The 12,177-nt window shown below is 50.5% G+C and overlaps 1 protein-coding gene across 4 annotated transcripts in view; it reads right to left on the reverse strand.

The window, feature by feature from the left end:
* Pax5 (paired box 5) overlaps window positions 1-12,177 on the reverse strand; it is a 187,195-nt gene that overhangs the window by 38,364 nt on the left and 136,654 nt on the right. For all 4 annotated transcript variants that reach the window (XM_052176398.1, XM_052176400.1, XM_052176399.1 and 1 more), the window contains one exon: window positions 4,945-5,046. In XM_052176398.1, the coding sequence (XP_052032358.1) occupies window positions 4,945-5,046 (102 nt within the window). The remainder of the gene's footprint in view (window positions 1-4,944; window positions 5,047-12,177) is intronic.

Consider the following 12,177-nt stretch of genomic DNA (forward strand, 5'->3'; position numbering starts at 1 on the left):
TAGCCTCATCCCTTCCACCTGGCTAGCAAAACTCAGGGATAGCCTCACTATAGACAGATATGACTCCTTCCTCTCCTGACATCCTAGCCTTAGAGCCTGTGGATGTGTAAGACTCCACAGCAGAGAGAAATGAAGGTGGTAAAGACGATTAAGGCTGCTGCTGAACTGTCTTGGAGACAAAGACTGGGCTGGGTGGTAGTAAATACAGGATTCCTTCTGACAGGAGAGAAAGATGGTGGCAGCATGTGAGGTGGCCCAGCACTGCCACAGCAATGGGGCCACAAGCCGAAGGATGCCCTAGGCATCCGTGAGCTGGGGAGTGAAATAAAACACACACCCCGCCCCCGCGTGCGAGTGTTCAGAAGGAACTCAACCCAGCAAACACCCTGACTTGGGCCCAGTTAGATTGTTTTGGGCTTCAGACATCAAGAATTGGAAGATAAAACATTACCCTTGTTTTAGGTCCCCGAGTTATGGTAATTTGTAATGGGCGCCACAGGAAATGAATACACTTAGGTTATTGGAGAAGACTTGTCTAGGTGGAGAACAGAGAGGTGTGAACGAGCCGGGCAGGCGGGCAGAGAGAGGCTGAGGAAGGCACAGGCACTGACGTCAGAGGACTGGATCTGGCTCCTCCCCGCCCGCCCGCCCGCCCTTGCTGCTTGCGTCAGACTTCCCTTCCGGTCCCAAATGCTCTTTCTGTCTCTCATCCTAACCTACCATGTCTCAAGAGGCTAAAGAGCGTCGTTTCACTGGGCACCTTAATTGCAAGGCGTTTAGAAGTAATGTCTCCCAATCATTTGCTACTAGTGATTGCTGGAGTGCCTAGGACCACGGGGACCACAGGACCACAGGACCACCGGACCACGGGACCACGGGACCACGGGGACTGTAGGGGCCACAGGGACTGTAGGGGCCACAGGGGCCGTAGGGACCAGCCATGCTCCTTGGTGCACGCTGTCTAACACACATCCCTCTATCTGCCTCTGCATCTGCGGCCGCCCACCCCCTCCGGGGTGCCCTGTTAGCACTTCATCCTAAATCTCCAAAGCAGGAGCTAAGCAAGGGGCTGGGGAGGAAGTCCCCACTCCCTCGAGTGATATTCAAAGATGCTTTCCTTGTTTTCAGACTCACCAAAGCCAAAGGGCAGGGAACTCCCTCCCCCGCAGCCCAGGGCATTTAAGAGTTCCAAATGCCATGTCAATATCTGTTAGGTTGCACAAATATCTTCAGGCAGGCATCCAGTACTAACGCACCGATCAAGACACTGTGGAATCTTTGGTGCAAAACTTTTGGCATTTGCTGAGACTTGATGGAAATCAAAACTGAAATCTGTCTCCACCCTTAGCTGGTAAAATACGCAGGGCCTTGCTTTCTCCAGTATAACTGATCCATCCGCAAAGGACTGCGGGAAGAGAATCCACAGACCTGGCAGAGGAGCTAGATGCCGTGTTCTGCAGACAGGAGGATGCCCTGGAGCAGGAAGGGCAGATAGCACCTCAGCAACATCAAAGCCAGGAAGCAGGACATGCCAACAAACTGCCACTCAATGCAGAACTTGTTAGGCCTGCTTCCCCCCACCCCCACCCCAGAGTTCAACTGCGGAGTGTGCCCTGGAGACAGTCCCTCCTCTGTGTGCCCTGGAAGCAAATGTTATAAATGGAAGGTTCCACTTGTATGTGAGAAAGCAGTGACAGCCAAGCGCTTCCTAAAGTCCATGGAGGCAAAGAATCATGGGGTTTCTGCTTTCCCTGCAGAGTGCCCTACAGACCCACAGCGAGTACGGGGGACTGATCTACACGGCGAAAAACCACCCATCCCAGTGCGGCCACCTCAGAGCTTGGGAAACCCCATAACAGCTTCCCGCTGGAGTCTTGTCAACTGTTTTCTCAGAACATGCCAACAGGCCCTCCATGGCTGTGATAACTGGATCCCATCAAGAAAACACCTCATGGACTTAGAAACCAGAGAGTTAGGCAGCAGAAATCTAAACAGCTGCAAGATCAAAGCCCTCCAACAGATCACGGTGCAGCTACGGCGCTAGAACCTGACCTGTGAGGCTCCCGGTGTGGAGCCTGTGATGCCAAGGCAAGTTGGAGGATGTGATTAAGTTGAGCTGTGAATTACCTTGATTACCCACAAGGGCCCTCATATGAGTGAAGGGAGGGGGGTGGAGTCACTTGGCCTTGGAGTGGTGCAGCTGGATGGAGCCCGATGAGAAAACCACTTCCCAGGGCTTGCCAGGGAGCGGGACTGGGCCAGTGCCAGCATTTTGGCCCAGTGATACCGGTTTCAGACTTGTTACAGAAATGGGAGAGAAAGCTCCGGTTATTCTGAGCACTGCGTTTGGGGTTGTCATCTGTTTATCACAGGAAATTAAAACACAGCCTATCTCTTTTCCCAGCCTCTGTCCCCTAGCCAACATGCTCAGAAAGTACCTAGAACCCGCTTGGTGGCTGTGATGCCACCACGGATAACCAGGTTCCAGCGAGAGCAGTGGCACCACGTGGCAGATGGGACAGAAGTCACTAGCCCCAGAGGGACCATCCTGGAAGGCTCCCAGTGTTTGTGCTCAGACCTGAAGAGTGGAGCTGGGCTGCCGCAGATCAAGGGGGGAAACGGTCCAGGGTGTGGAAGAAAGGTCGCTGACAGGTCAGAGTGATTGTCGGGATAGCGAGGGCTGGGAGAGGAACCCACAAAACTAGCTAGGACAGACCTTGGCAATGCATGGGGCGTGGCGCGGGGGGGGGGGGGCAGGCGGGGAGGCCAGACCACTGCTCTGCTGAAAGGCGAGGGAGGGCACAGGCCGTCCAGGAAACAGGTTGGGAGACATTGTAGAATCAGGATGTGACAGTGAATAGGACACTGAGGAACAAGAACTAAGCTGTCTTGATCTGGCCTTAAGTGCCTGGTGTGGGAGAAAAGAAAGCTCAGAGGCAGCAGGAGGGAGAGACAGGGCAGGAGGCAGGGAGAGAGAGATGGAGGAGAGTTCAGGACTCGTGGGTAGCAGGCTCCCTACCCAGAATCCTCGTTTCCTTCCCTCAGTGCTGTGTACTGTCCCTCTGTGGTGGAGGACTGAGTCCCAGAAGTCCCGAGTTCCCATGGCAGCAGACTTGGGACACTGCGCTCTTGCCTGGCCCTGGGATTCCTGCTGCCATCCCTACTGGATGAGAAGCGCCCACCATCAGGCTGGGACCTTTCCCAGGCCCACAGCTACTTGTCTGTGGGGCTGTAACTAGGACTGGAAGAATGACCAGGGTCAAGGGTCACTCTCTCCAGATAAGACAGAAAAAAGTTCAGCTTCTCAACTTTGGTCTCCGGGGACGGGGAAGTTTTCTAGGAGGGCCACCAAAGTGGTCTCACCTTCACGAGTTCTGACTGGGACCGGGATTCAGGGCTACTACAGCAAGTCCCTTCTGAAAAGCCAGAGTTGTGGAGAGCCCACAGGTAGCTCAGCACCCCACGCTCATTAGCAGCTCCCTGCAGTCCACTTACTTCCTTGGGTCCCAGCCATTTAGAGAAATGGGGGTTATACCCTCGAGCTAACCCATCTGACCGAGTTGGTCTCTATAAGCACTTGTTACAAAGTGCGATATAAACATGAGGGGTTGTTTTCAGGTGTGGTTTGTGACCCCACCTGTTAAAGGTTTGGGGATGACAACAAGCCCAGGTGTGTGTGTGTGTGTGTGTGCGTGTGCGTGCGTGTGTGTCTGTGTGTGTGCACGTGTGTGTGTGTGTCTGCATGTGGCTGCTCCATCACCTCAGTCTGTGTGCTTTATTTCTCTGGCATCTGCCACAGGGCTATCCTTGTGGCAGAAGAGGCAAAGCTCTTGCAATGCAACCTGGCAGGCCTCCCCGGTGTTGGCAAGGCCCAGGACAAGAGTGCTCACGGAGGCCATTTCCCATATGTCTCATATTTAAAAGGCATAAATCAAGCTAACAAACCGTTAAATGAAATATGCTCCATCCTCCTACCTTGTTAAATACACTGTGCACACAACTAGGCCAGAGTGGAATTTTGAATTCTGGGCTTCTTGGCATTCTGTGCCTGGGTGTGCAGCGTGGGAAACTCCACTTGCCTCTGTTCTCACCTGCTCCACTTGTTGCCATGTGAAGCCTCTCTCTCTCTCTCTCTCTCTCTCTCTCTCTCTCTCTCTCTCTCATACACACACACACACACACACACACCTATGAATGAAGCCTTATATTCCTGTAGGGTACTTATCTTAAACTCAAGCTCACCCAAGCCCCCATCAGGAGCCCTCAGGGCTTCATAAACCGGCCAGTTGGGCATCTTTACATAGACGGTCCCAAGGAAGAGCTTGAAGGAGCTCCGTCCGGGAGGAATGAGTCCCTCGGTCCTGTGGACAGACCCTGGTCCTCAGGATGAATAGGAATCGGGGAACAGAGGTGACCCCTTAAGGATTGTGATCTCTGCTTTTAGTGTGAGAACTGACCCAGCCCTAGTGGAGAGACAGGTTTTCTTTGTGTTCAGTTTAGCCCCAAATGACAAAGTCACAGTCACCAACTCACATGCCTTGAAAACACAGTATGCTTGAGCTCAAGGGATGAGGGAGGTCCTGCAGAACCCTGGGAGGGGGCTGGCTCCCTGGTTCACGGTACACAGATTGGGGAGTAAAGGACTCGGGGGAGGAAGGAAGGTTCAGGAAATACCCTCTGGGTTCTGGCACCCAGTGTGGCTGACAAGGGACTTCTTAAGTGTCAGACAAGGACCTACTCTCTGATGTCCTCCCCAGGACACCCACTGCTCTCCTGGCCCCGCTGCAGACCCAGCTGCAGAAGAGGCTGGGCCAACCTCTGATGACTTATTCAGGTCAGCGTCTCAGAAGCATGGAGGTCACCTGGGCTGCTTGGGGCAGGGGTTGCCCTCCCGCAGCAACCCGTCTGCTGCCTGCTGTGGAGACGCCAACAGTGCAAACTCACCAGGCACCATCCCTGTCAGCGTCGGTGCAGAGTAGCTGCCCTGTCCAGCGGGGGGGACGTGTGGCGGGTACCCCGGGAGGGTTGTGCTTGCCAAGTCTCGGCCTGAAGAATCAAAGCAACAGAACACAGGGTGAGCATCTTTGCAGCCTGCTGCTCAGCCACAGCTCCTGGACAGCCTACACATTTGTCTCTTCTAGACTCTGAACACCTGTATGTTATACACCACACACACACACACACACACACACACACACTCACACACACATACACGAGCATACACACACAAATATGCATGTACACATGCACAAACACAAACACACAGGCGCACACGTGCACACACACACACATGCTTCTGGCCTGTACTGTACTTCCCCTCCCACGGCCCAGGGCTGTGGGTTTATTCAGTGAACATACAGGGTGCTTTTCCCAACGCCAACACTGCCCTGCTGCTGGCACAACGAGGTGAAGGCCCAGGCCCTCAAGTGGAGAGAGTCAAGTTCTCTGCAGGCCCCCAGATCCTGGAGGGCAAGATTGCCTCATGTCCATCACTGTGGCCCTGCTAGACATGTTGCACTCCATTAAGAGTCTTTCACTTTGAGAATATGCACAAGAAGAACACTGAAGTCCCTCCTAGTACCGTCATTCAGAGATTGACGGGAGCTACCCCACCTTACAAGTCTGCCAGAGGCTCCCCCACTCCCAAGTCCACCAACTTTCCAGAACTTCAGACAGTCCCAGGAAGGAGTCCGTCCCTGCCATGCTTGTCACCACCCTGGCTTTGGGCTGGGCACCTTGGCTCAGGTGCGTTAACACAAGACACTGGAGTTAAGCCAGCACCCAGTATGAACTCTGGAAGTCCCTCATCCTCAGCGGGAATCCCACCTAAGCAATCCTCTCAAGGAGGACCAAGAAGAAACAGGGACCGCAGGCCTGCAGGGCTGGGGTGAGTTTGAGAGGTTTGCCCTGGTTAGGTTCCCTATGTGTCTCTGCAGTGTCGAAGCTCCGAGACAAGTCTTTGTATCCCAAGGTCAGAAGGGCACAGTGCTAATGGATTTTAGTGAAAGAAGCACTCCACTGGAGAAACAAGGGTGTCAGGAGCCCATGCAGTCCCCTCCACTTCTGTCCACAAAGAGATTCAAGAGGGGCCTCAGGAGCCTCTTCATGATGGATCCTCTCACCATTTTGCAGATGGAAAACTCAGACCTGGTAGAGGAAGGGGGTCAACTGGCTTGAGGCCCGCTTGGACTGTGGCAGAGCAGACGCCGCAGCCCAGGGCCTGCACTAGCCCAGGGCCCTCTCATCCCCAGTCTTCCTCACAGCATCAGCGACTGGGGTTGTGAATGAAGGAGACTTGGGACCATGTCTCAGGAGTGGAGTGGGTGCCATTCAGACTACACAGGACCTGAGGTGTCAGCAGCAGGTGTGTGAGACAGCCAAACGCAGGGGCTACTTCAGAGAGGGGCTTTCTGTGGAATTGTAGGATCATCTCCACCAAACAGGGAGCATCTCTGTCAATCAAGGGAGCCTTTCCACCCATTCGGGAAGCATCTCCAACCCTGTCCCTGATCCCAGGTTCCCACCTAACAATGACAACTGAAGGTAAGGAACAGCTTGCAAAGAAATGAAGCACAAGGCTCCTTCCAAGGACTTTGAAAGGGTTAACTCCTCTTCAGCCTTAGGAGGGAAGGTATGGATATGATTCCTTTTTTATTTTATTTTTTTTATTTTTATTTTTTTTATTTTTGGATTTTGGTTTTTTTCGAGACAGGGTTTCTCTGTGTAGCCCTGGCTGTCATGGAACTCACTCTGTAGACCAGGCTGGCCTCCAACTCAGAAATCTGCCTGCCTCTTCCTCCTAGTGTGCTGGGATTACAGGCGTGCACCACCACCACCCGGCTATGATTCTTTTCTTTAAGGAAAATGAGATGTCCCGGGTGAGCCAGCGTCAAAGTCTACATGGTTAACCAGTCTGTCCCCATCATTATTTTGCTACGGGACTGTCTGAACTTCTGGCCATGAGTCCTGAAGTCCCTCTCTTTGTTGGGACACTGTCATCATTACTGCCCATCTTCCAGAAGGAAATTCGACTACACAGAGTTTATAGTGAAAATATTTTTCTGGAGTTTAAGACAAAGGGGGGTGCCACACCTCTCTCGTGGAAGATGGAGGGTGCTGTGCGGAAGTCCATCTAATGTGGATCTCCTGCACATCCCAGTTGGGTGGGATGGAGTAGGGCAGGTGTACCTATGGAAACACCCTTCTCTGAGTGAGGCTGGGCTAGGACTCCTAGACCCCTGCCTCCTGGGATTCAGCTTGTTCTTCAACAAATATCTGCCCTTTGGGTCTTGTTTGGTCAACAGTTTTTGCTGCTGGTACACACACTTTAAAATCTTGATCCCTCAAGCAAAGGTTCAGAAAATCAGAACCTTGGCAAAGCGTTCAACTCAGATGAAAAAGCAATAAAAGCAACTTGGGGAAAGGAGGAGGAAGGAATCAATAAATGAATGGGCAGACAGAGGCAGACACTGCAGGAAGACCCATTCTTTGAAAGGACCAGAGAGACAGTTTGCTAGTTAGACCACTGAGCACGCCCAGCCTCCTCTGAAAAGGCCAGTAAAATAGACAGACCCAACACGATTTAAAACAAACCCCATCGAGTTATCAAGATTCAGAATGAGGAAAGATGTAACTAAAATCATAGAAGAAATAATATTTATAAAAAGAATATACACTGCATACTTATAAATAGGAAGTTCTCAATAAAAGGTTCAATTTCCCAGGAAAACATAAATTACCCCAATTAACACAAGAGCAGCTAGAAAATACTGATAGCCTAATAATCCTGGGGGAAACAGAACAAATGTCTTTATTAAAAAAACAAGAGCTTTGTCCACTTAGCTTCATGATCAAATTTCTATTTGTTCTTATTTGGGTAAGTTGTTTTAAATCTCCAAAAGATACATTTTTAGGTTATTAAATGGCCCAGACTATAAACCAAGAGAGTCTTTCTAAATTTATTCCACCAACCTGGCAAAAATTGTGATGTAAGCACTTCACAGACAAAGGAGAAAAATTTGAATTAAAGGTTAGTCTCGTGATTCGTTGATATGGTACCAAGGTATTTCGTTCTTGCTGCTATGAAAAATGGTTGCATATGTCCACTAGCGCACTGGCTGAGCAAGGCTGGGAGCAGTGATATGCTATGACCAGATGAGTCTTAGTCCAGGTACGTGAGCATGGTTCGGTATCAGAACATTTGTGAGAACTTCCCATCACTATAACAAGGAAGGAACCCTGCCCCACTGTACAAAAGAGATCCAAGATTCATTCCTTACATGTCAGTAAATAAGGACCAAAGTGCATTCCAACCTTACACTGATTCTAAAATAGTCAATATTATATTACACTTCACGGTTGAAACACTTGGGGAATTTCCTATCAAAGTCAAGAAATGTGACAGGGAAATTATTATCAATATTATCATGGGAAATTATCCTGAAAGTTTCAACCAATACAATAAGACAAGAGAGGTAAGTGTGGGGTGTGGGAAAATGGCAACCAGATTATAGTTACCCGGGTTTGCCTTGGACCTGGAAATTCCTAGGAAAAGTATTTCGGCTGCTTGCACCAGTGAAAGCGTTGGTGTGTCAGCCAACTAATGGATAGATGGTGGGAAGTTTCCTCATTGAAAGACTAAGTAGCTCCCACCACCTTGCAAGTTAAGAGACTTCTGCTTAGTTTTCTGTGGCCTCTTTAGTCTGTCTCTCCCAGTTTCATCCACTCCCAGCAGGCCCCAAACCCACCTTTGCTCACGCTGTTCCCCTTTCAAGCAGCCTTCTTTCTGTCCTATCCAGATGGCATTCAGTCCAACCCCCAGGTCCCCCACAGGAGCCTGCTCCTCCCCACAGCCTTTCTGGTCTTTCTGATGGTTGCTTCCTCCAAAGGGTTTCCCGCCTGCTGTCCCAGAGCAACGGAAACACCCCAGAGACATGGACATAGCTTAGGTTATGAAATTTTACTGACAAAATAGTCTTTGTTTTGCCCAGAGACATGTTCAGTATCTCATCCTGATGACTCCATGAAAGAGGAAACTGAAGGAAAGAGCAGATACGTAACCTGTCCACAGTAACACATCCGGTAGGAAAGAGCTTAGCTTTGAGCCCAGGGTTCCGGGCCATAGCCTGAGCCTCTACTGATAGTGAGGCCATGGGGAACAGCGAGTGAGGAAGGGTGGCTGGCAACCAGGAGGGCGGGTTGATAAGTTGAACAACAAGACCAGATGAGCAGGTGACACAGCAGACAGACAGACAGACAAATAGAGAGAGAGCCACAACAGGGACGGCTGTCAGATCCCAGAGAAGAAGCGGTGAGCTCCCCAGGGCATAGCTGTGTGATGCTGAACCCACAACCCTCAGTAACACCCTGGAGGGGGGACATGAAGACCATCCAGGGCCCTTTGGCCCCAGCCTCAGCTCTGCTTCTGAGCCTCTGTGGGACCCTGGGCAAGTCAGACTGCCGCCCACTCCAGGCTCAGCTTTCCGACTTGAGGAACAACTCTCTGCTCTTCAGCCGCTCAGAGCCCTTGGAGCCCAAGTGTGCACACATGTGGAGGGCACGAGCCATGAGTGTATTGCAAGTGCTTGCAGCCTTAACTTCCCCTGCAGGTGTACAGTGCTCTTTGGAGGGTTACAGGTATGCTCTGGGCTGCTGGTGGCAGTTCTTCCCAAGTACAGCCGCAACGGGGCGTGGTGCCAACTCCAGCTTTATCTGGCATCTGCCATTATACTGGGCACGTTCCTTCCCAACAATGTGCCCCACGAGAAGCTGGCAAATGGTGATGCATGTTCTACAAAGAACCCTCCCACCGAGTCTCTCTCTCAGTTCCTAGGGGCTCCTTTGTGCTACCCATGAATCCATGTTTTACTCAGAGAAGGCAGCTCTCGACACATGTGAACCTGGGTGTGGCCCTGTGCATATCTGCCTTCACTATAGAAACATGTCCCCGTACCCTCTCAGCCATGAAGCAGGGGGACAGAGCTGAGATTAACTCATCCTCCCCTAATTCAGCCAGTTTCCAGTTGACCCCAAAAGGCATGGACAAGACAAGTGACTGCTGGCCCTGAATTGCAGTGTGGTCTGCAAAGCCATTGATGACTGATATATGTGTTCTGTTTCCACAACCAGTACACCATCACCACCACCACCACCATCACCACCACCACCACCATCACCACCACTATTATTATGAGCACACTTCCCTGGGCTTCCAAGAATGCCAGTCTGAATCCAAGCAGAAGCTGTACAAATCCTTGGTAGGACATAGAAATAATTCAAGGTTTGCATTTGCTGTGTTGGCCTCTGAGGACGCTCCTGGCCTGGAGCTGCGGACCCCGGGACCCTGAGAGCAATGGGTATTTCTGCTACCTGTTGCCTTCACTCACTCACCTCAGTCAGCACAGAGCACCCAGTGAGGTGCTACAGCTCTCGCTTGGCTGATTCAGGCCTCTGGGCTAGGAGGCCAAACAGAGTCAGCATCTCCAAACACAGCATGACATGGCAGCCTGAGTTTATACCCCTTATCACCAAGGAGGGGACGATTTACACTGTTTGCAGTGCAGCGATGGTGCTGACGGTGTCAGCATATTTGCCGATGACTTGAACAGGATGGATTGGTTGGGTTCCTGACACACAGAACTACGGGTGAGGACACCTTGCCCAACTTGTGTAACCTTCTCCTAGAAGAATGACCAAGCCCTAGCCTTGCCTATGAAAAGCAAGGAGTCTTAGGGACTTCGAAACGCGACAGAACCTTGCTCTTTTCAATCATGAGAGGAGGGGAAGGATTTTAGTACCTGATGTACCACTGAAGAAGCTGAAATCCAGAGCCCTGAGTCTCAGAGGAAGTAGCGAGAACAGGAAGGGACTTCCCCTCAGTGTCCTGCAGTCTGGTGGGAGTCAACTCTGGCTGGATTATTCAAGTCTCCCACGAGGAAACTGGCCTCTCGGATGCTAGGACTTCCGTGGAAGCCTTTATAATATATAATTTATAAAGTGTGACACCTATTCATGACTAGGAAACCAATGGGATGGAGAGGAAGACGGGAAATAGACCATGGTGTGCACACAGCTCCAGTCAGGGGTGAGGAAGCTTATATGTGGTGTTGGCTAACACACGATCCTTTCAGAAAGATAGAATTGGGTGAGTAGACTCTGCACAGCACTCAGGACAACAAGCTCCACAGGTATCTAACATGTCCCCGTACATGTTAGATGTATCTAAGACAAACACCAGAGCTGGGGAAGAAGCTCAAGCCCCCTCCAGGCTAGATGTGCGGAAAGGCCGCTAACACTGACTGAAAACCAGAGGCAAGCAAGCATGCCTCAGCACGACTCAAAGTAAGTGTAAACACAGTTTAGACTCTCTTTAAAATCATGCAAGTAAAGCAAGCAAATAAACAAAAACTGGAAAATTATTATTATTATTACTATTATTATTATTATTATTTGCTTTAAAGGACAGCAATCAGAACATGAAGATGAGCGGGGTGTGGTGACACACACCTTAAACCCCAGCACTTGGAAGACAAAGGCAGGTGGATCTCTATGAGCTCAAAGCCAGCCTGGTCTACACAGCGAGTTCCAGGCCATCTAGGCCTACATAGTGAGACCTGTCTGAAAAATAGGTTCTTTATTTAAAAATTTTTAGAAAGAAGATAAAATGAAGACCCACACTACAGGAGAAAAGTATTTGCAAATCAGGTTTCTCATAAAAGGCTTCTAGAATACATAAAAAAATAAAAAATTAATTTAAAAAAGAGAGAGACAAACAAACCAATTACAAACGAGCAAAGGCCTTTCATAGGCTCCTGGACAGAAGGGAGTGAATGTAAACCCAGATCACGCTGCTCAGCGCCATTGGCAGTCAGGGAAATGCAAATCAAAGGTGCAGAGACATGGTGCCTCTCCCCTGCCGGGATGGCTGCATTATAGAGACAGATTATAGCCATCTTCCATAGAGGAGGGAAACTGGACTTCTCGTGTCCTGCTGGAGGGGATGCAAAACGCTGTGCGGACTTTGGAAAGTCTGATAGTCCCTCAGAAGGTTGGACACAGAGTTCCCACGTGACCCAGACATTTCTGAGTTGAACAAGCAAGAAAAATGGGACCAACCTTCCCTGGGCAAACCTGTACATGAGTGTTCAGAGTAGCACTATTTGTGAGCCAGAAAATGGA

Source organism: Apodemus sylvaticus, chromosome 3, assembly GCF_947179515.1.
Source record: "Apodemus sylvaticus chromosome 3, mApoSyl1.1, whole genome shotgun sequence".
NCBI classification, from domain to species: Eukaryota; Metazoa; Chordata; class Mammalia; order Rodentia; family Muridae; genus Apodemus; species Apodemus sylvaticus.